The sequence below is a fragment of the Nilaparvata lugens genome, chromosome 7 (assembly GCF_014356525.2).
Source record: "Nilaparvata lugens isolate BPH chromosome 7, ASM1435652v1, whole genome shotgun sequence".
Classification (NCBI taxonomy): Eukaryota; Metazoa; Arthropoda; class Insecta; order Hemiptera; family Delphacidae; genus Nilaparvata; species Nilaparvata lugens.
In genome coordinates this window covers 60,505,013-60,529,408 of record NC_052510.1, presented here as the reverse complement: position 1 = coordinate 60,529,408, position 24,396 = coordinate 60,505,013, and the positions used below count along the sequence as shown (strand labels likewise).

Here is a 24,396-nt window from a genome sequence, read left to right as displayed (position 1 = left end):
CTTTGTATGAATTGTTTTTATAATTCGAATGAATAAACCATGTTTTAATTTCATGTATATTTCAGGTTAGAAAGCATTTTTCTCGCTATATTCATCAAGATAAGCAAGACTCGGAAATGTGGCTGGATTATAATGGCTTAGCATTAAAATGGTGAGTGTTTATCATGGCCAACTATAATATAATTCAATCAATAAATTTATTTATTTATTTATTCAATCATTCAGAATTACACAACTTACAGAAAAGTACCACAGGCTAAATCGCCCAAAACGGTTCCAAAATTAATAAAAATTGTTGACCAGTCTCAAGCTGGATGGATTTCGTCAATAAAAAAACTAATACATTTAAAACTCAAAGTTCATCAAGAAATGAACTTTAATATCACTTGAAGAACTACATGACTTGATCTATTTCGGACTATTTGTTATCTAAATTTGGGAGAGGAATAGCACAAGGTTACCTTATTTTTCCTCTCCCTATCATTTTGATGATGTACTTATTGTATAAATGAATAAAGAATGAATGAATAAAGTTGATCAAGATGGCACAAGAAGATGTGAGGATCAAAATAACTCGAAGAAACTGGCCATCCCACCATCACAGAATAGGTACAGAATGGAAACTGTTAATAAAACGCCTATCTAACCAATGCTTTTTACATGGCGCAAATACTAGACACGTCACGTGACCTTGGGAAGTTCCAATCCTGGTCTTCTGATTGGCTCGTGGCAGTGAATGAGATCAATTGATCTGGATCATTAGAGTGATCCGAACCTACCATCAATACTTTTACAATGCGGCGCTTCCTAACAAGATGGCGGATTTTTGCGACAGGGTACTACCCAAGTTTCCATACTGTGCTACCATCACCAATACCATACAATAGCAGGTTATCAAGTTTCTCGCGTAACAACCTCTTAAAACCACTCAACTGGAGGCTGCGGACATTTAGAGGAAGTCTATTGTAAATTTTAAAGGTTTTTATGGAGTAGCTGCTATGAAAACGTGACAGTTTGGAGTATGACTGGTTGATTTATTATTATTATTAGCGTATGGCTTTGAATGGTGGGGAGACCCAAGGGTAGTTCCACCTCGCCGTATATAGTCCAAAGTTCCCTGATGGGAAACCGGACACTAAGGTTATAGTCAGCACAATACTTCAAATTTACACTTTTCACTTCGGAATAAAGTTCATAAGAATAAAGTGCGCCTTCTGGTTTTGTGCTGTTGCATTTATAACACCACCTGATAATATTTGAAATCAACCACCTTGAAATTACCATACTTGAAATAATAAGGCTACCTAAAAGGTACGTTTAGACTTGTACCCAAGTGTAAAGTATTTGCTTCCTAAAAGCTACGTTCAGTGCCGGTTGCACAACTGCCGGTTAAATTTTAACCGTGATTAATTTTTACAGAATTAATCAGTTAACAAACCATGGCATCATAAGGAATATCTACTTAGCATATGCACATGTTCTATTCAGATATTGTTTGGAGGTGTGGGGTGGCGCATATGATACTCATTTAAAGAAAGTTTTCATTTTGCAGAAATTTTTAGTCAAAGCAGCCTTGGGCAAACCAAGGATCGATCCTAGTAGGGACGTTTTCCAAGAAATGAATGTTCTCACCATAAGACAGCAATATATAAAAAACTTAATCCTTTCTATTAATAAAACTAAACATTTACCAACAATCCGTGCTCTCAATTACAACACTCGTCCATCGATTACAATGAAATTCATGGTCAGATTCTCCAGACTTTCAGTAAGTAGAAGACAGTATGAACACAACTGCAATATGCTGATTAATATGATTCCCTTAAACTTATTCACCCATAAAATAAACAAAACACTTACAAAAGATATTGATAAATGGGTAAAAACTAGAATATTTTTCAAAATAGACTTTAAATCATAAAATTACACATAATAGATTGATTTGGTGAATACCTAAAATAAAATTGTGATTTTGTGAATTTCAACAAAGTTCTTTTTTTGTGTTTCAATCAAGAAGAAAAAGTAAGAAAAAAATCTTTCAATGATTTGAACTGAACTCATTGCTAGCGATCAGACACGTGTCTCTGCTAGCAATTACTGCCGGTAAAATGAGTACAACTGGGATTTCAGTGATGTTATATGTAATTTATTTTTATTATTCCTAGAATAGAGTATATTCTGAATTTCTGTATGATGTACCCAATTATTATGTGAATTTGTAATTGTAAAAATCTTGTATATATGGCAAATAAATTGAATTGAATTGAATTAATTCCACGAGAACCAATCAGAGTTGAGGTTGAGTGGTAGAGAGGACTTAAAAGTCCTAACTCCGCCTAATAAAGAATTTTTTCATTTCATTTTTTTCATTTCAGAGAAGCCGTCTTTTCAAAAACGCCTTGTCTGATTGGTTCTCGTGAAAATAATCACGGTTAAAATTTAACCGGCTGTTGTGCAACCGGGCTTTAGACTTCTACCCAAGTGTGAAGGATTTGTATGATATAAAAGTATGATTAGACAAAACATGTTCTTATCAATTTAAAATGATTGAGCCCAAAAATTGGTTCACACATTATTGTGTATTATTATGACGAGATTCCTCATACTTGTCAGATTTTGTTTAATAAGTTTGAAAGCCATCAGTTCAAAAGACAAACGCACTCAACAACAGACGGACTTATGCAAACAAACAGGGAAAATTTCTCCCCAGGTGTTCTCATGTTGCAACGTAAACAATCGTCCGTCTGTCTGCATATGTCAGTATGCTTGCTGCCGTGTGTGTTTGTCTTAAAAGCTAGCAGCTGAGGGATGAAATGAAATGAAATGAAAAAATTCTTTATTAGGCGGAGTTAGGATGGAAATGTTAGGACAACGAATATAACTATTATTAAGCTAGATTCGCATACTGTAGTGACAGTAAAAATATAATTATTACTAGCCGTCAGGCTCGCTTCGCTTGCCATATCCGTCTAGCCAGGGGGCTCCGCCCCCTGGACCCCCGACTGGATCGTCCAAGGATGAGATCAGCAGGCTCGCTTCGCTCGCCTGCATTTTTCATTTGAGTATTTTTATCATATGTTAGGACGATCCAGTCGGGGGTCCAGACTAAACGTCTGGCTAAACGGATATAGCGAGCGAAGCGAGCCTGGCGGCTAGTAATATAATATTCCCAGGAATAGCTCTGATTGAAGTAGCAGTGCCCAATCAATTTTTCCGCGATAAATGCATTTCAATCTTCAACTTGGTGCCAACCTAACAAAGTCAACTCAACTTAATGCCAACCTGACAAAATTATTAATTTAGTTACCAGTTAACAACTGTTTCGAAGAGGTATTCTCTCTAGATTATAGTTCCATATTAACATATGGTATGGCCTTATTTCAATTATAATTAAGAGAATAAGGAGAATATACATGCTAAAAGACGAACGTTAAACCCTTACAAACCACCCTTAGAGTTAAAATATTGATAAAAGATTTCTTAGTGCGCCTCTAAAGGGCCAACTGAACACACCTACCTAATTTGAACGTTTTTGGTCCGGTAGATTTTTAGTTCTGCGAGTGAGTGAGTCAGTCAGTCAGTCAATCAGTGATTGAGTGCCATTTCGCTTTTATATATTAATTATTATAAGTTCTGATAGTATTATTCATACTCACTCGGCAGGGCTGGGTAGGAATAGTCCAGTTATATCGAGTAATTATACTAGTAGCTCTGTGAACAGTAGACCTCGCGCTCAGTAAGTTACATTGACCTTTTGTTATGTTTTCTCAAAATATATAAATAAATAAAATTAATAAATAATTTATAAATTTAAAATGTATAGAAAAAATCCTAAATAAACGTAGAGCTTTCTGTCCTATCGTACCGTGACGTGTCGTCCCGGAATGTGAGTGTGAGCGCTGTTATCAGGTCTGGCTGCCGTCAATACGCCAATCCAATCAACCCATCAGAGAATATTCTGTGTTGACGTGTTGGCGAAAAATCGGTGTGTTGAAATTAACAAAATAAACTACCATAATGCTGATTTCCTACAAACTTCATTTCTCACTTTTCATGATTTTAGAAATCAATTTCTTTTCAATAATATTTGTTGCAATTTTAATCATCAGATTAAAAAAGAAAAATGTAAAAAGAAAATGTTTTCTATCAATAACTCCAAACTCGAATCATGGCCTCAGCTTAATATGGAAAGACAAAGTTAGTAGACAAATGTCTACTAACGTTGATGGAAAGATACACTTTTAAGACGTTCGATGTTTTTGAACGGATAGTATTATCATAGAGAAGCAATAGCGTAAGTAGATATCCCATGGAATAGGGCGTTTATGTCGCAACTTTTACTGTTATCCCAAGCCGATTACTGTCGATTATTGTTGAAACATAAAGAGAAATGCAAAACCGTCGACTTCAATCTTAGACCTCACTTTGCTCGGTCAATAACTCGTGGGGATTATATTTTCACTGTCACCATAGTGTGCGAATCCAGCTTTACTCTAAAGGAGCGATATACGTGCCTCCAACACGCTCCGCACTCGCTCTGCAATCGCTCCACGCATACTCCGCACTCGCTCCGCGATCGCTCCGATCATGAACGTTACGGGAGATGTTAGCTCTTCTCGCGTTCCACTCTTGCTCCCCGGTCGATCATCAATCGATCTGCTCGAGTGACGTTCGATTGCGGAGTGGTGCGAAAGTCTGTACGCAGCTTCACAGACACCTAATATGCCATTATCTAATTATAGGTTTCATTTATTTACAGGCATTATCCTATAGGTCTACTGTACGATTTGAACAAGGCTGACATTGAACTACCATGGGCAGTCACTGTACATTTCGAGAAGTTCCCTGAGTCAGAGATACTACATTGTCCCAATAGGTGAGTAATTCTTACCTGCTTATCTACAGTATCTACCTATCCAGCTAGATGATTTTAAAATAATCTTGAAAACTATTCTATGGCACTTGGCTATCTGTAGGAAATTAGATCATTTTAGATAACTCCCGTGTTATTGGATGTGCACGTTAAACTGTCGGTCCCGGCTGAAGTATGACAGTCGCAATACCCATAACAGTATGCCAGTCCCAGGACCTTCCCGCAATGGACTCCCCACCAACAAAAGCCATACGAATTCACTTTTACTTTCTAGATCATTTTTAAACGTTGATTCACAGAGTAAAGTGAATTGACAGTTGAACTATTGCATGAAATGCAATCTATCCAGCTGAAACTAGACCTAGTATCACAGATTTGTTAGCTCGTTTAAAATAATCAATTATATTTTATTTTTCAATAATTTTATAATTAAGATGATATATTTTGTTAATTAATTATTAATTCTACATTGAATCTGGAAACGATTGGAATTGGACGATCTGGCAACAGAGCAAAGCGAGAAAGAGATAGTGCTATCCGCTTTGTGGAATGATAGACAAGGATAGCAATACCATTGCTAATCAAACACTGCCATTATAACGTGGACCTCACTATAGACTAGTAGTTCTGTGAACAGTAGACCTCGCGCAGTTATAACGACGTCCCAAACCATAAGCACATCCACACTGATACACTAACTATTTATTTGATCAGATCATGCTTACACAAGATTTAATTATCATATAACGCTTTCCGGAATTTAGCGCGAGAAAACCAGAAGATATCTAGACGCCCAGACGAGCTGTTATAAGTTCTTTGCATCCTATTCAATAGTGCATAAAAATTGCATTCAATGAGGCATGCAACTTGTAGTCTACACAGCTGTTTTGCGCCCAGACGAGCTGTTATAAGTTCTTTGCATCCTATTCAATAGTGCATAAAAATTGCATTCAATGAGGCATGCAATTTATAGTCTACACAGCTGTTAATTTTTTACCAAGTTACATTTTTGAATTGCGTGCGTCATGGCATACAATTTATAGTCAACTCGACAGCTGATTTATGATGGATAATATCATAGCCACCTCTAATACAGAGGTGGCTATGATAATATTCTATAGTCTTATTTTTACTCTAATATTGACGTATGAAGGAGGCTCCTTTTTCCTTTTATATTATCCTTGAAATGCAAAATTTCCAAAAACCTTGTATATACGTCGAAGCGCAATTTAAAAAGGAACATACCAGTCAAATTTCATGAAAATCTATTAACCACATTTCGCCGTAAATGCGCAACATATAAACATTAAGAGAAATGCCAAACCGTCGACTTGAATCTTAGACCTCACTTCGCTTGGTCAATAAGATTGAGTCAGCGTCAGAAATATTGAAAGTGTTGCTTATTTTTACAGAGAAGTGGTTCAAATGCACTTGAATGCAGTTTAAAGTTAATATCACTGTTGAATAATGTTCAGAAATATTGAAATTGTTGCGTATTTTTGCAGGGAAGTGGTTGAGACGTACTTCATGTCCTGTTTGAAAGAAGCAGATGTGCTGAAGCACAGGAGCCTCGTAGTTTCTAGTATGCAGCGCAAGGATCATAATCAACTTTGGCTTGGACTGCAAAACGGTATTTTCCATTTTTCTACTATTTGATTCAATTCAACACTATTTTTCTAACTTTGAATTGGGGTTTGGGATTCAACGGAGTGTCGTAATGCATGTAACGTATCGTTTTTACTTTCCTTGCCCTATTACCATAGGTAAGGAAAGTATTGCTTTCCAAAAAAATTTAAGGTACCCCAATTTCATGTTTTCTATATGTTTTAAGGTCCCCTGAGTCCAAAAACATGATTTTTGGGTGTTGGTCTCTCTCGCTGTGTGTGTGTGTGTGTGTGTGTGTGTGTGTGTGTATGAGTGCATGTGCGTCTGTATACACGATATCTCATCTCCCAATTAACGGAATGACTTGAAATTTGGAACTTAAGGTCCTTACACTATAAGGATCCGACACGAGCAATTTCGATCAAATACAATTCAAGATGGCGTCTAAAATGGCGAAAATGTTGTCATAAACAGGGGTTTTCGAGATTTTCTCGAAAACGGCTCCAACGATTTTGATCAAATTCATACCTGAAAAATTCATTGATAAGCTCTATCAACTGCCACAAGTCCCATATCTGTAAAAATTTCATGGGGGCGGAGCCCATCTATGCAAAGTTTGATTTTAGATTCTCAATTATCAGGCTTCAGATACAATTTAAACAAAAAATTTCGAGTGGAAAAGATTGAGCATGAGAATCTCTACAATTAATGTTCAGTAACATTTTCACCTAAAATTGAAAATAAGCTCGAAATTCGAGAAAATGTGATTATCCAATTGCAAACTGTTGGCAACTGTTGACTCTATTAAATGATTCACTATGAAGAGATAGCAGACCTCGTGTGTCTCCAACGTTATTGTCCTGTCACCAGCTGGCTCAAATCTTTGAATGAGATGCGCGGGAACACGAGCGTCAGGTGATCAATTTTCATAACGGCAAGGAAAGTTGTGTGAGTGCGCCACACCAGATTTTTCTAACTTTGAATTGAGGTTTGGGATTCAACGGAGTGTCGTAATGCATGTAACGTATCGGTTTTTTTAGTGCGTATCTCTGAAAGGCTTAAAGTAAGGCTTAAAGCTGGGGTTTCGTTTGTGCGTAAATGCCGTCGACGACCACGACAGTGAGAGAATCTCAGATTGGGTAGATTTCAATTTGTCTACATAACCTAAAAAGATTATGTTCAATTATGTTTTAATGGGGCAGGTTGAGCTTATATCACTTGAGCTTGAATCATTTTCTGGGGAAACTCAACTCAAGTAATAGACATCTTTCGAATCCAGAAGTGGGCAATAAGAGTGATGGTTGGAGAGACAATACGATCAAGCTGTAGACCACACTTCAAACAGATGAGAATTCTCCCTCTTCCCAGTTTGTATATTCTAGAGGCTTTATGTTTTATTGATCAAAATAAGGACAAATTTAAAACTGGTGCACGTTTCCACAGTTACGGAACTAGACATCGTGAAGATTTAAGAGATGATACCCACAGAACAACTTTATATGAGAGAGGAGTTAAAAGTGCTGGGATTCGACTCTATAACAAATTACCTGCCAGCCTTAAAGCAACGACAGGCCGTAAATTCAGGGCCTTGATGAAAAATGAATTACTGAATATATGTGCATATTCAATTGAAGAATTCTTTACCTATTATGAGGTACAAAATAATTAGTTTGTAATGTTTTATGTAAGTTAAATGATTTTTTTTTTATTCTTCTGAATAATATTGATTGACAAATCCGAATACCCCTTCTATAGGTGGTCAGTGGATGATTAATGATAATAATAATAATAATAATAATAATAATAATAATAATAATAATATTATTCGCAGTAATCAAGCCAACAATGTTGTATGCCAGCGAGACCCTAACACTTAGCAGAAAAACAGATACTGAAAATTTGAAAAAAGAAGAAAGGAAGATAATTAGAAAAATACTTGGACCAAGAAAGACCGAAGATGGTTATAGACTACAGAAAACAGCCAAAGTTGAAGAATACTCTAACATAGAAGCAGACATCAGGAAAAGGCGCCTTAAATTTTATGGTCACATAATGAGGCTTCCAGATCACAGACTTACAAAAAGAATAGTAACATATGTAGCAACCCTTAGTAATGGAGGTGCATGGATGAAAAACGTCAAGAAGGACTTAATACTTGCTAACATTAACAATGATGAAATATACAACAGGAACAGTTTCAGAGAAAAGGTTGAAAAATGGGAAGTTAAACCAGAGATGACTGTGCCAAGAGTGGGAACAAAATGGAGTGAAGCAAGGAAAGCGGAGTTCTCACTGAAAATGAAAAACTGGTGGATTGATAAAAAGAACAAGAAAAACAAAAAATGAACCAAATTTTGCTCAGCGTCTTCCATCTGGGAGCTTGACGGCTAATAATAATAATAATAATAATAATAATAATAATAATATACTTTTTATACTTTTGAATGGCAATATGTTGATATTATCAGAAATGTTTAATTCTTTAATAATAAAGACAAATAATGAAAAGTTATTAGACCAGCTGTTTTAGCACACTTGAAATTTGGACAATATGAATGTCAACAATGCTTGTCGTCGTCGACTGCGGAAATTTACGCACAAATGAAAATGCACCTTAAGCTGGATTCCCAAATATCAGTATCAGTGAACATGACCGGCACAGTGAAATTATAATTTCTGTGAGTTTTTATGGGACTATTCATACTCGTCTGGCCTGGCTGAGTGGGAATGGTTCCATTAGAATTCATAGGAATAATATTCTCACTGTATTGAACACGTTCACTGATACTGATATGTCGGAATACCGCTTGAACCATTGACTCAAGATAACAACAAAGAAATAACTCTAGTAAGGTAATAGAGAAGTCGTACAGAACGAAATGAAAAATCAGAGCTATATTAGAGTACGCGCATAGTGAAGAGGTAGAGGGAAGAGGTCGAAGCGAGATAGAAGTACCTCACTGTAACACAAATATATTTCATGTTATGGGGCGCCCGCAGGGTGAAGAGATTGAGGTAGAGGTACACCTCTTTCATAACACGGAATGGATGATTCCCTCTCCTCTTCTCTCCTCACTATGTCAATCAATCAATCAATCTCCTCACTAATCAATCAATCAATCACTATGCGCGCACCCTTAGGGTCATTTCACATTTAGGTGGGCCGTCCACTAGAACCGTTCTCGTCCGAACTAGCATCGGCCGAAAACTACCGAACTCGTCCAAACGATCCCCCAACAAAGAAAGGAATAGATTTCAACAGTCCATTGCAACAGGTTCATACGGCCGGCTCCGGCCGATCAATTTTTCGATCCGAATTGAATGGGATTTTCCGGCTCTATCCGACCGAACTAACTAGTCGAGCTGAGACAACAACTAATGTTCCTAACCTAAAATTGTTCAACAGTCTTGTTTGTTTTTTGAAGTTGTTCTGGGTCATAGTTTTACAAGCATTGTACTATTTCAATGACTGCTGAAAATTCAACACATTATAATCTATAATTGTGTCATAGCGTTCATCATCAAATAACCTCCAAAGTCATCAAACAATATCATTTTAAGTTTTCAAAATAAAATACTTCTACTTTTGTTGATATTTAGTTGATAAATAAATTTTCAATTATGATTTTTTTATTGTGATATGAATAAATGAATAAATATCTGTGTATTTAAACAGTTATTTTAATGTGTTAGGGAAATTATGAGTTAATCTATTTTCTTTCTAACAACAAAAAACTAAGAGAAAAGAAACTGAATTCAAGTGGAAAAATGTAGAAAATTCTATTGATGTGGAATTAGAAAGTAGAAATAATTGTGTTATAATATATTGATACAGTGATTGTGGAATGTAATAAATAATTGATAATTAGTAGGCACTTTCAAGTAGTAGCATAATCTCATCGGAATTCATTCGATGTATGAAATCTTACAGACTTTGTAAGTAAACACACAAAGAAGAATCATTTTCACCACTAACTATCTTGCCACTTCAATTTCTGGCAACCAGCCAACTACTGAACTGGACTGACGAAAACGGTTCCAATGGACGACCGTATTCGGCCGAGTTGACGGCCGGCAGATTCGACCGATCCAACGGCCGAACGGATCGGTCGAATACGGTTCCAGTGGACGGTTACCCTTAGTCAAGCTTCGCTGAAATACGTCCTATGTCCCAATTTTAAATCCAAGCCACGAATTTGTCTCGTTCATATTCGTAGCTTGAATTTAACATTTGAGATAGGACGTATTTCAGCGTAGCGTAGTTAAGTGTGAAGAGACCATATAACTTGTTTCATCATTATTTTGTGTAACAGCTACAACTATGAAATGTTTAATGTGGTTTGTGCGACTTTTTATCACTTTACAGATTAAGGGCCGAATTCACCAAAAAGAAAACTTGGGTTGAGCGCCAGTTGATTCTAAATAAACAAAAAAATCTGGTGTGGTGCACTCACACAACTTTCCTTGCCGTTATGAAAATTGATCAACTGACGCTAGTGTTCCCGCGCATCTCAAGTCCACTTTTCTATGAGCCAGATGGTGATAGGACAATAACGATGGAGACACACGAAGTCTACTATCTCTTCATAGTGAATCATTCAATAGAATCAACAGTTGCCAACAGTTTGCAATATTGGATAATCACATTTTCTCGAATTTCGAGCTTATTTTCAATTTTAGGTGAAAATGTTACTGAACATCAATTGTAGAGATTCTCATGCTCAATCTTTTCCACTCGGAATTTTTTGTTTAAATTGTATCTGAAGCCTGATAATTGAGAATCTAAAATCAAACTTTGCATTGATGGGGCGGAGCTCCTGAAATTTTTACAGATATGGGATTAGTGGCAGTTGATAGAGCTTATCGATGACTATTTCAGGTATAACTTTAATCAAAATCGTTGGAGCCATATCGCGAAAATCGCGAAAAACACTTTTTTTGACAACATTTTAGCCGCCATCTTGAATCGCATTTGATCGAAATTGTTCGTGTCGGATCCTTATAGTGTAAGGACCTTAAGTTCCAAATTTCAAGTCATTCCGTTAATTGGGAGATGAGATATCGTGTACACAGACGCACATACACTCATATACACACACACACACACTCACACACACATACAGACCAATACCCAAAAACCACTTTTTTGGACTCAGGGGACCTTGAAACGTATAGAAATTTAGAAATTGGGGTACCTTAATTTTTTTCGGTAAGCAATACTTTCCGTACCTATGGTAATAGGGCATGGAAAGTAAAAACATATTACAAAGCCAATTTAAAAATCATCTGACTAAAGCTGCGTTCACGCCTAAGTTAATAACAAAATGTTAATAACTTAATCCTTATAGATTCTATCAGATTGGACATATTTTATTGGACATTTTCTCAATAACTTTGGTGTAAACCCAGCTTAAGAACCAACTGTCGCTTAAACCTAGTTTTCTTTTTTGGTGAATTTGGGCCTAAGGTGTTTGAGGATAGGGAAAGGCTATTAATAATAATAAATCTCTAGTTAGGATCAATAAATATATTATTTACATGTATATAAAAATATATAGTTTGTCAGGTATATTTCAAAGTTAATTATATACAGTAAAACTTTCCTTGGAAAGTTGATAAAAGTTAGAAGATGGTGAGGTTCAGGTTCATTAACTTTTCCTTCTCAAATAAAAAGTCTGTGCTAAATATTTATTTATAACGAAATATCTGTCTTAATTTCAAGTAAATAATGGTAAAAACTTGCACTCTCAATGTGGGAAGCGCTTTCGGAAATAACATCCATCCATAGTTGTTATAGATTGCTTTTACTATCATTTTTATTCACTGAAAATTAAAACTGATATGTCGTTCAAAATGATTCATTAACTAACAGCTCGTAGTGGAAAGTGGATTTGAAGCTAAATATTTATTTTCAAAACTGACAAATATTTATTTTTGTCTGGTTTAGTTGTAGTAATTGAGCCTTATCACACCGAGATGACTAGCACTTGAAATTGGAATCATTAAATGTAAAATGATAATTCCTTTACAAGGAATTCAAACTATTTCTGAATTGAATTATGGTATAATCGAACAAAATTTCAAATTAAATGCTGTCAACAACAGCGAAGACTTCTGCTGCGGTACTGCAAATATCTGGAATCGAATTTCCTCCTAGCTGTTCACTCAGTTGTCAATATTTATAATAGTTGAAGTCTTCGGGGTGATTGACAGCATTTAATTTGGAATTTAGTTATATAATTATTTAATATTCGTTAGCATTTGGACAAATGCAATTTCTCATTTATTGCCATCTGTTAAATTAAATTATCAATTTATTTATTCCATAGAAAGGCTCACAGACAAACTCCAGTACGAGCCTTAATGACATATTTGATAGTATAACATTGCAATTAACTTACAAAATAGAGACCAAAAGAAAATAATATCGCACTTCATTAAATATTCACGATTCAGTATAACTAATAAGATTAGAAGAGAACGATATGGATCTCTTTCCTGTATAGGGCTACTTGTAATATAAATATAAAGAAAATAATTAAAAATCTCAGTACCCTTTTTTAAAAATATTTTATCACGACATGTTTCGGTCAATTATGCCATTTTCAAGTGATCTGAATTAAATAAATAAATACTAATGGAAGATTCTTATTTTGATCATATGTTCTAGTTCATAAAAACATATGAATTCACTAACATATGATCAAAATAAGAATCTTCCATTAGTATTTATTTATTTAATTCAGATCACTTGAAAATGGCATAATTGACCGAAACATGTCGTGATAAAATATTTTTAAAAAAGGGTACTGAGATTTTTAATTATTTTCTTTATATTTAACGATATGGATTTATACCGGGTCCGGCATAAAAACCTGACGATTTTTGAGAGCTGATAACTAAAGTGAGTTTCGTACAATTAATAAATGTAATATATCAAATTGAAGATCAAATTTTGCAATTTACAGTGAATCACATAGATTACTCGCAACCTTTTTTTCAATTTGGAGATTATGTCATCCAAATTATTTCCGTTACTTTTCACGCTCTCACCTAATTCTAAAATATGCCATTGATCGCTCAATCATCACTTGTGGAATTTCTTCAATTTCTCGTTGAATGACTTCCTTTAGTTGTGTGGATTATTGGCTGCCCTATAACGGTAATTTTGTTTATTCACAAATCCCGAAAAATGAAAATGTGCCTCGGCACTTGAAAGAATAACAGCATCCTGGTGAACATTTTCGAGAATGATCTCGCAAGCGGCTTTGCAATGTGCACAATTATTACTTTCCTTGTCCTATTACCATAGGTAAGGAAAGTATTGCTTTCCGAAAAAAATTAAGGTACCCCAATTTCTATATTTCTATACGTTTCAAGGTCCCCTGAGTCCAAAAAACTGGTTTTTGGGTATTGGTCTGTATGTGTGTGTGTGTGTGTGTGTGTGGTGTGTGTGTGTGTGTGTGTGTGTATGAGTGTATGTGCGTCTGTGTACACGATATCTCATCTCCCAATTAACGGAATGACTTGAAATTTGGAACTTAAGGTCCTTTCACTATAAGGATCCGACACGAACAATTTCGATCAAATGCAATCCAAGATGGCGGCGAAAATGTTGTCAAAAACAGGGTTTTTCGTGATTTTCTCGGAAACGGCTCCAACGATTTTGATCAAATTCACTCCTAAAATAGTCATCGATAAGCCCTATCAATTGCCACAAGTCCCATATCTGTAAAAATTTTAGGAGCTCCGCCCCATCAATGCAGATAGATTCCCAATTATCAGGCTTCAGATACAATTGAAACAAAAAAATCAAGTGGAGAAGATTGAGCATGAAAATCTCTACAATTAATGTTCAGTAACATTTTCACCTAAAATTGAAAATAAGCTTTAAATTCGAGAAAATGTGATTATTCAATTGCAAATTATTGTTGATTCTATTGAATCATTCACTATGAAGAGATAGCAGACCTCATGTGTGTCTCCAGCGTTATTGCCCTGTCACCAGCTGGCTCAAATATTTGAATAGTAGATTTGAGATGCGCGGGAACACTAGCGTCAGTGATCAATTTTCATAACGGCAAGGAAAGTTGTGTGAGTGCGCCACACCAGATTTTTTGCATTAGGTTGTTGCACTAACATTATCTTATACGGAATGAATTATCTTAACATTATCTTATATGGAATGAAGATGGAATTTCAGGTCGGAATGAAGATTTGACGAATGGATGGAATTTCAGGTCGGAATGAAGATTTCGTCGTACACTTCGATCAGAAATGGCTAGCGCAACATCATGTTTCGCTGCTCAACGTTCATGGAGTACAGCCTAACAGCTACTCTTACCGCGTTAATGTTTTCAGGCGTTCTGAGAGTCCGTTTTCGTCCTGTTGGGTTTTAAAGCAGACGACGTGTTCCTAAAATTCTTTACCCACAACAAGATCGTATTCCTACTGGGAACAGGCGCGTGTTGATTTAAATTATTCAAATGCCTGCGAAATAAACGCTGTGTTAAAATAATTGAGTCATTATTTTTAAAATAAGCTTCAATCACAAACGCTCGATGTTCACTTGACCACGACATACTGGCTACTGAAATGGCAAGAATAGACATGTCGATGTACAACATTCCCACCTTTTCAATAATAATGGTGCCAACATAACAATTACTACAAAATCGTCAGATTAATATGCCGGTCCCTGTATTTAAATGATAGATTCCCATAAGAATCATATCTAATGAAATAGCAAAGTTGTAATTGTATGGTAAAGATTCATGTGATATTTCTGTTGTTGGAGGAACATCGTTTAGATTTTTCTGTTAGTATATCATCCACAGTATTCAACATTATTTTCTTGAACTTTCGCAGTTCATGATCGTCCATCTGCATGAGATCTGGTAGCATGCTGAGAAGGAACATCCTGGAAGCTTCTCTCCTTGTCTGTACATTGTCTAGTTCTTCCTTTACCACCGATGAAGCCGTCATATCAAAATTCAAATACTCGTTCAAATCCGGGTCTGAATTGTTGTCGATTCGACGCTTCCTTTTTGCTGAATGTTTTGCGGATTTTGGTTGTGGTAAGGAAGGCGATGACGGCTGTATGTCGGTGGGGATCTCTGATAGAATTTCGTCAGGTTCGGCGTCAGCGTAGATGAACACTTCTTCCTCTTCTAGATCCTGGACCGGCTCGTAGGTTTTCCTGAGGAAAGGAACTATGAACTGCAGTCTTTCCGACAAATAGTAGGACCTCTTTGTTTTGTTGGCTAAGTGTCGGCAGAACGCTGTTCTCAAGTTCTTCCATCGGTCTTTGCATTCTGATACTGAAATAGGATTGAAAAGTTGGTTAGAATCTTTATCAAGTTACTGAACATTTTTGGTTTGTATATTTTGGTTTGTATAGGACTAAAAAAATAAACTGAAATTATAGCAGTTTGAATAGCCGCATAGAATAAATTGTGAATGGATGAACTGGAGAAAAATGAGTGGTGTTCTTTGTGATAGGAGAGTGAATTGTCAAATGAAGGGAAAAGTGTATAGATCAGTTGTGAGGCCAGCTATGCTGTATGGAACAGAAACATGGCCCATTTCAAAGAAACAGGAACGAAAGATGGAAGTGACTGAGATGAGAATGTTAAGATGGATGTGTGGGGTTACAAGATGAGATAAAATAAGAAATGAATTGATCAGAGGCACTGTAAAAGTTGGACCACTGGGAAAGAAAATGCAGGAGACAAGGATGAGGTGGTTTGCAGCGACGGGAGGAGGATTATGTTGGACTTTTGAGAGTGCAGGATTTGGTTTTGGATGGTGTGAGAGGACGAGGTAGACTTAGGATGAGGTGGGGAGATAGAATAGCGGCTGACTTGCGGGAGAGTGGTTGGAGGAAAGAGGAAGCACTGGATAGGGCTTTGTGGAGAGGCAGACTAAGAGAAAGGAATGCCGACCCCATTCAAATGGGATAAGGTACAGCCAAAGAAGAAGAAGATAGCAGTTTAAATAGCTGAACAACAGATTTTAGCACAAATTAAATACCGGTAATGTATCAATTAAAATTAATTGAGTCTAAGGTATGATCACATTGGATGCACGGCTGTTTTAATGCACGCTTGGTCACGCATGACCAAGCGCGCAAATGAGATAAAAATCTGGAAAGAGCCATAGGAACACTCACCGATTAGTCAAGACAAGACTAGTCACGTTTAGTCACAATACTTTACATAGTTGCTTATGGAGTCATGTCTAATTGCAATGACTAATCACTAATGACTAGTCACGTTTAGTCACAATACTTTACATAGTTGCTTATGGAGTCATGTCTAATTGCAATGACTAGTCACGTTTAGTCACAATACTTTACATAGTTGCTTATGGAGTCATGTCTAATTGCAATGACTAATCAGTGTGTGCGTCATAAGCAGCAATGTGAAGTATTGTGACTAAACGTGACTAGTCTCGTCTTGACTGATCGGTGTGTGACCAGCCTGAACGCGTGCACTTGCTGGTGGAGTTCAGTAGGAGCAGCTACAGGCAACGTGTTTCAATGGTTCTTTCCATATTTTGTTTCTCGGCTCACGAGAAACAAGCAGAGATGTGCAGGATGTGCACCTGCACATCCAATGTGATCATACCCTAATGAACTACAATTCCCATAAAAAATTCGTTGAGCCTCCAGTCGACTAAATATCATCATTGTCAGATTGTGTAAGATAATGAATATATCGGCCAACCGGTTACAGATGGAATTAGATAGAGAATGCATTTATTCAAATGCTAATTAATATATAATTATTATTTAACGAAAATACCAAATAAATGCTGTTATTTGATACATTTGATACATTTGATACATTTAGTTACAGATGGAATTAAATAGAGAATGCATTTATTCAAATGCTAATTAATATATAATTATTATTTATTTAATTATTATTTGAATAAATGCATTCTCTATTTAATTCCATCTGTAACTGGTTGGCCGCTATGATTTCGTATAAATGAGCGCTGCTATCCAGAGATTGTCAGTTTGGTGTAAGGGTAAGCATTCCTGACTAGCAATTGGGATGTACCGGGTTCGATTCCCGGGCTGGCAACTAATTTTTGGATAGTAGTTCTCGTCGAATTTCCATCTAGCTGTTAACCCTGTTGTCAATGTCTGTAGTAGCAGAGGTCTTCGGGGTGATTTACAACACTTATTTGGTATTTTCGTTAAATAATAATTAATGAATATATCATATTTCTTATTTAGCTACATATCTATGTAGACCCCCGATATTCTAGTTTTTTTCAAAATGTTTAGGGGTTGAAGGAAATTTTTTGAAAAAAATTCAATTTAAATAATACATTTTTTTAATAAATTCTTAGTAAATTATGTTTCCAGGTTTATGTCCATTCAAAGATCGTGGCCCGGTTGCACAAAAGACTTAAATTTTAATCATGATTAAATGCTACGAGAACCAATCAGAGGAGGTTTCAATAATGACAAAATCCCAAGTAGCCCTACATCAACTTAAATGGTCTTCTCTTGAATGAAATTTCTCTCAATATTTTGGAATATTCAGTACAGTACCAATTTTCTTTCTACTAGTTTTTGCGATACATAATTATTAACCAGTTTAAATGTATTTTTTACCAACAAACAATTAATTTTGCCAGTGCTAAATAAATTAGGCTAAAAAACATGGAATTTTTTATAAATGCTAATAACGTCTTTGTATCATAGGATAACGATAAGTAACCAGTGAAAGCGAGAACGTTGTTAAAAAATATGCCAATTTTAAATTATTTTTCAATGTCAAAAGTTGTGAATTAGATGAGAATGAAGTTTAAATCGTTCAAGCAAAACGTTCGTTCAAGACTTGCATCAAGGCAAATCACTGTTCCTTGAGACACTTTGGAACAATCCTCCAATAACTTTTGAAAAGCTTATCAGTAACTCAAGTTGCTGTACAGGATTGATAACGTAAGACAACCTAACCTCACTTATTAGACTCACCTGTTAAATTAACTTTCTTTCCGATATCTTCCCACACTTTATCTTTCTCACGTAAGTTATTATATTCAGGATCAATGTTATTAAATAGAATTGGATACTTTTTAATCTCCTCTACAAACGTAATGTTGGTCAGTTGGTCAACCATTTTTGAGAATCTAGCAACAGAAATCACTTTGCAACCCGATAACAATATTGATTTGCAACTTGCAATCTGTGTCATAGCAGACAAGTCTAGAAAGCGACTCAACCTCGAAGCTGATTTTCAACATCCAACATCTCTTATCAGCTGTTGCTGTTCTCATTTCCGAACTAGGGAACAGTTGCCACGCATGGAAAGCTTCACGGAAGCCCCTTCTATTTGGCCTCTCAAAGTGAAGATACGATTTTCCGTCGACAAATTGTTTAAACGTCGATGTGATTGACATAAGGTCCACGTTATAATGACAGTATTTGATCAACTTTGGTTTTTCTATCCTTGTCTATCATTCGACAAAGCCGGTGGTACTATCCTTTTCCAGGTCCACAACGATGCCAAGTATGTTTTTGACAGTGTAGAAATATAATTAATTAATGCAGAGAATCGGCATCGCTATTCTTTTATCTTTATCCACTGCCATTATAACGTGGACCGCACTATAGTATTGTTCATAGGAATGCAATCAATGAATTAACAAGATAATTATGTAGTATGAAGTCAGTATTTTCCAATATCCTTCAATTTTACTTTCTATATCAAGCTGCCAGTAATAAATCAATATAAACATGTTTGTGATGACAGGGGATAGCTTGTTAATTTGATCAATAAAGCAATGTTTTTTTTAAATGTATCGACTTTTATTTTACGTTAAGCTGCGTTCACACCAAAGTTATTAACAAAATGTTTATTTTTTCGTCCTTATAGATTTTATTAGATGAAACGGAGCTTGACTAACACATATGCGCATCATGTGTATGATAAGTTATGTTCAATCTAATAGAATCTATAAGGACGGAAAAATAAACATTTTGTTAATAACTTTGGTGTAAACGTAGCTTTAGAATAATCATTCATAAAATGACCCCAAATTTCAGAATCCAGTTTTGAAATAAAACAAAACAACACAAATAGCAATACTGTAATGAAATATCTGTTTGATTGAATTGATAAATACCGTTTTTTTTATAAATTCATAACCAGTTGTCAAGTTTATATACCCACGGTTCAAATATGTGGCCAAGTTGAACAAAAGCCTGTTAAATTTTAATCATGATTAAATGCCACTAGAACCAATCAGAGTCATCAGAAGAGGCTTCTCTAATTAGCTCTTGAGACATTTAATGAAGTGGAGAAAACATAACCTATTTTCTGGACTATTTTAATGAATCAAAATTCGGGGGAGGAACCGTTTTGGGCTGTGCCTGTTGATCCTCCACCAAATTATTAAAAAAAAAATAATTGTATACCATTGAATCAACAAAGAATTGAAGCTCAACAGGTTGTTATTATTTGTAGATTATAATTTTCCATATTCCCAGTTGATTGTGACTAGGATTTTTGTTCACTTAATTGTGATTTGTTTTTGTTTTGCAGATAAATTTGACCAGTTCTGGGCGGTAAACCGTAAGTTGATGGAGATGGGTCCGAGTAGCGAAGAGTCTTTCAAATACATTCCATTTAGGTGTTATCATGGCGAGAGGCCAGTTCGACAGAAGCTTGTGAAACCTGTTACTGAGGATGGCAAGCGGAAAACACTTCAAAACTTTCTCGAAGAAGTTTATCCAACGGAACACGAAAAAGGTAAGTACATTATACAAAAGACGTTTATAAAAATGCGTTTTTTTTTGTCCAATAACAATATTGCATGAGACGTTGTAATTTCTAAGGGTGGTGACTAATGACAGGACAAGTGTGTTGAACATGTGTGTACACACATGGTCGCCATGCATGTTGTGTCATCGCGAGAGGTTTCCAACAAAAACAACTGTTCGACAGCAGCTTCCAAAGAAAAATAGATAAACAAACACATTAACTACTAGTAGTTCTGTGAACAGTAGACCTCACGCAGTATTCTCATCCACAAGTGCCTGATGTCACTTGTTTTAAATGTTAACAAACTCAGTTCAAGTTTGAATTTGTATTCCATATGATATAATTCATCCAGTTCCGTGATAATCTTTCTATCTGATGAAAATTAATTTTTACAATAAAAATATTATAATTTCTCCAGCATTGTTTAGTTCATTTGTTTATTTTTAATAAGTTGACAAACACACATCTTCATCATGTGTATGATAATTAAATTTATGTTCAATCTAATATAATCTATAAGGATTCAGTGATTTAACATTTTGTTAATAACTTGGTCTAATCGCAGCTTTAAGGTCTTTGGTTTCAATATTTGTTTTGCAGTCATGGTATTATTATGCGTGCCCATTAGTATCAATATTCTCACATTCGAGAAATCTAATTTAATAAGTAGATTTATTCTAATTTAATAAATCTAATTTAATTAGATTTCTAGAATGTGAGAATATTGATACTAATGGGCACGAATGGATACTAATCTAATTAAATTAGATTTATTAAATTAGAATAAATCTACTTATTAAATTAGATTTCTCGAATGTGAGAATATTGATACTAATGGGCACGCATAATAATACCATGACTGCAAAACAAAATATTGAAACCAAAGACCTTAAAGCTGCGATTAGACCAAAGTTATTAACAAAATGTTAATCACTGAATCCTTATAGATTATATTAGATTGAACATAACTTATCATACACATGATGAAGATGTGTGTTTGTCAACTTCCGTTCAATCTAATAGAATCTATAAGGATTGAGTTATTAATATTTTGTTAATAACTTTGGTGTAAACCCAGCTTAAAGATGCATACCTCTTCAAGGTATTTGATTGAAACTATAGACCTTATACAAATACAGTAATAGACTGGCTTCTCCACACATCTGTGTAATCACTTGTCAGCTGATTCATGATGAATAATTCTATAGTCTGATTTTTACTCTAATATTGGCGTATGAAGGAGGCTCCTTTTTCCTTTTATATCCTTGAGATGCAAAATTTCCAAAAACCTTTTATATACGTCGACACGCAATTTAAAAAGGAACATACCTGTCAAATATCATGAAAATCTATCACCGCGTTTCGCCGTAAATGCGCAACATATAAACATTAGAGAAATGCCAAACCGTCGACTTGAATCTTAGACCTCACTTCGCTCGGTCAACTAGGAAATTACAAATTATAATGATACAAAACTAATTTAATCACTAATAGAGCAGTGAAGAAAAAATGAACAACAAAAATCTTCTTCTCTTAGTACCGTCTCCATTGCGGAGGTTGGCAATCATCATGACAATGTTTACGTTGTTCACCGCCGCTCTAAATAGGTCATTGGTTGTGCAATTAAATGCTTCCCTCAGGTTTCTCAACCAAGACATTAACAAGACCTCTCAACAAAAATCAAAGATACAAAAACCTAGCCTCAAAAAATGTTGTTGGAAGTCTTTCGCTGTGATGACTCAACAATGTATGACGACATTTGTGTACACATATGTTTAACATACTTTTCCTATCGTTAGTGGCCACCCCAACATTACAGTCCCGGGTCCTGTAGCTTTGCCTATTGGCGGAGAGCAACTAGACCGCAATACTACCCGTTCAAAAACATCGAACAACTGTAGGGAGCTTCCTCCATCTACGGATCTAGGCACTCGTGAGCGTATGTTTTTTGAAAAGTAGGAATATCACCTTGCCAATATGCAGTTTCAAAGTCACGGAGGCAAAGCTACGGGACGCGTACTATACATGAAAAAGGTGGATACCTGAAATAATTTACATATCTCAATAACCATTGGCCATTAACCATTTGTTAGTCGCATCAATATGATCGAAAATATTTTGGTTTGCAGATGGAATTAAATAGAGAATGCATTTATTCAAATGCTAATTAATATATAATTATTATTCAACGAAAATCCTAAATAAATGCTGTAAATCACCCCGATTAAATAATAATTATATATTAATTAGCATTTGAATAAATACATTCTCTATTTAATTCCATCTGTAACCTGGTTGGCCGCTATGGCTTCGTATAAAATGAGCGCTGCTATCCAGAGATTGTCAGTTTGGTGTAAGGGTAAGCATTCCTGACTGGCAATTGGGAGGTACCGGGTTCGATTCCCGGGCTGGCAACTAATTTTTGGATAGTAGGTCTCATCGAATTTCCATCTAGCTGTTAACCCTGTTGTCAAATGTCTGCAGTAGCAGAAGTATTCGGGGTGATTTACAGCATTTATTTAGGATTTTCGTTAAATAATAATTATGTTTTAGTTTGTATATTTCTGGACTCGGAATTTTATTCAAAGTGAAGCAACATAACTTACCTTTTAGACATTGGGCTTACTACTATCAAAATTCGGAAAGGGAACAGTACAGGCTAGGCCTGTTGGTCCTTTTCTAATCATGTATTTGATTTGTGCATTGGTTAATGTATAAATTAATAAATGAAAATGGTCAAATCTTATGTGAAATTAAATTTGGAGTCCAATGCAACCGGCCCCAAGTTCATATTTTCAATGGTTACTGAGATATTTCAAAAAAAATGTGCACATTTCATGAAATATTTCAGAAATATATACGGAAGATCTTGATAATAATAGGCCTACATGTTATTTGTCCAAGATCAATTATATGATTGCATTGAGACATTGGCATTTCTATCGTGCTGAATAAACTGGGTGGAACAATCTATTTATCCAATACAGCTTATCATATAATAAACAGATTCTTATTGTCTTGAATGGTAGACAAGGATAGCAACATCAATATCAATCAAATACTGCCATTATATCGTAGACCACATTAAAGCTCTATAAGTAGAACAATTATCATAATGAAGTGGAAATGACCATACTGTTACGGGTTTCTACACTAATAAAATCGTCTCAAGTGTTTTATTAGTGTAGAAACCCGTAACAATATCTTCAGGCCTATATACACAATCTCGGTTTCAACGGAAATAAATCAGCTGTTAGTTTAAACCCGGAATTAACCACATTATAATGAATACGAACTTACCGTCATGTAATCGTAGATTAGCGCTAAACCACAGAGAAAATATAGCATAAGAAAATATCTCAAGGTATCGGGCATTTATGTTCCAAATTTCACTGTCAACTCAAGCCGTTAGTCCTAGTAGTTCTTCTTCGTGAAGCTATGTGACGCTGGTAGTCTCTCATACTGTGCCGTTCTTACTCTCAACCGGCCAAAACAGTAATAATAGACAGTAGTCGACAGTAACCGGTTTGAGTTAACAAGAAATCGGCTTGAAATTTGGAACATAAACGACCTATAACATGGTATATCTTCTTATGCTATATTTTCTCTATGGTTGAATGTAGATAGTGTATATGGTCCTTATTGTTTCTCAATCACTCCATATTATAAGATACTAGCCGTCAGGCTCGCTTTGCTCGCCATATCCGTCTAGCTGGACCCTCGACTGGATCGTCCAAAAATGAGATCAGTGGGCTCGCTTCGCTCGCCAAAAACGCTGGTAAAAACACCTGTTACTATATCGGCGTATCTTTGAAGAACAAAATTCTTCCACCTCAGCTAAACCTGTGCACTGAATTTTTTAAAATATATTTCCATCAATTATTGAAAAAGGTGAAAAAACGCAGAAAAGCTGAGAAAACCGTTGGAAAAACGCTGATTTTGGGCGTATCTTTGATGAAATATTCATCAGTCACCTCATCACAAAATTTTTAGACCCTAGCTAAACCTCTTTACCAAATTTGAACATTTTCTGTTTATTATTTGATAAAAGAACTGAGAAAACGCAAAAAACTGCTAATTTTGGTCGTATCTTTGACGTTATTGCAAATTCCTTCTAACACAACATTATTACACCCT

General features: G+C 35.5%; 2 protein-coding genes across 2 annotated transcripts in view; one reads left to right on the top strand and one right to left on the bottom strand.

Moving 5' to 3' along the window:
- The window catches only part of LOC111056452 (autophagy protein 5), a 32,891-nt gene that overhangs the window by 6,038 nt on the left and 2,457 nt on the right, over positions 1-24,396 (top strand). Inside the window, exons 2-5 of the mRNA XM_039433268.1 lie at positions 66-151; positions 4,760-4,876; positions 6,379-6,503; positions 20,041-20,247. Of these exons, the coding sequence (XP_039289202.1) occupies positions 66-151; positions 4,760-4,876; positions 6,379-6,503; positions 20,041-20,247 (535 nt within the window). The remainder of the gene's footprint in view (positions 1-65; positions 152-4,759; positions 4,877-6,378; positions 6,504-20,040; positions 20,248-24,396) is intronic.
- On the bottom strand, positions 14,602-18,751 carry LOC111056451. The gene is made up of 2 exons (XM_022343813.2): positions 18,471-18,751; positions 14,602-15,798 (listed from the first exon to the last, which is right to left on the bottom strand). The coding sequence occupies exons 1-2, from the start codon at positions 18,688-18,690 to the stop codon at positions 15,251-15,253; spliced, it is 768 nt and encodes a 255-aa protein (XP_022199505.2). The 5' UTR covers positions 18,691-18,751; the 3' UTR covers positions 14,602-15,250.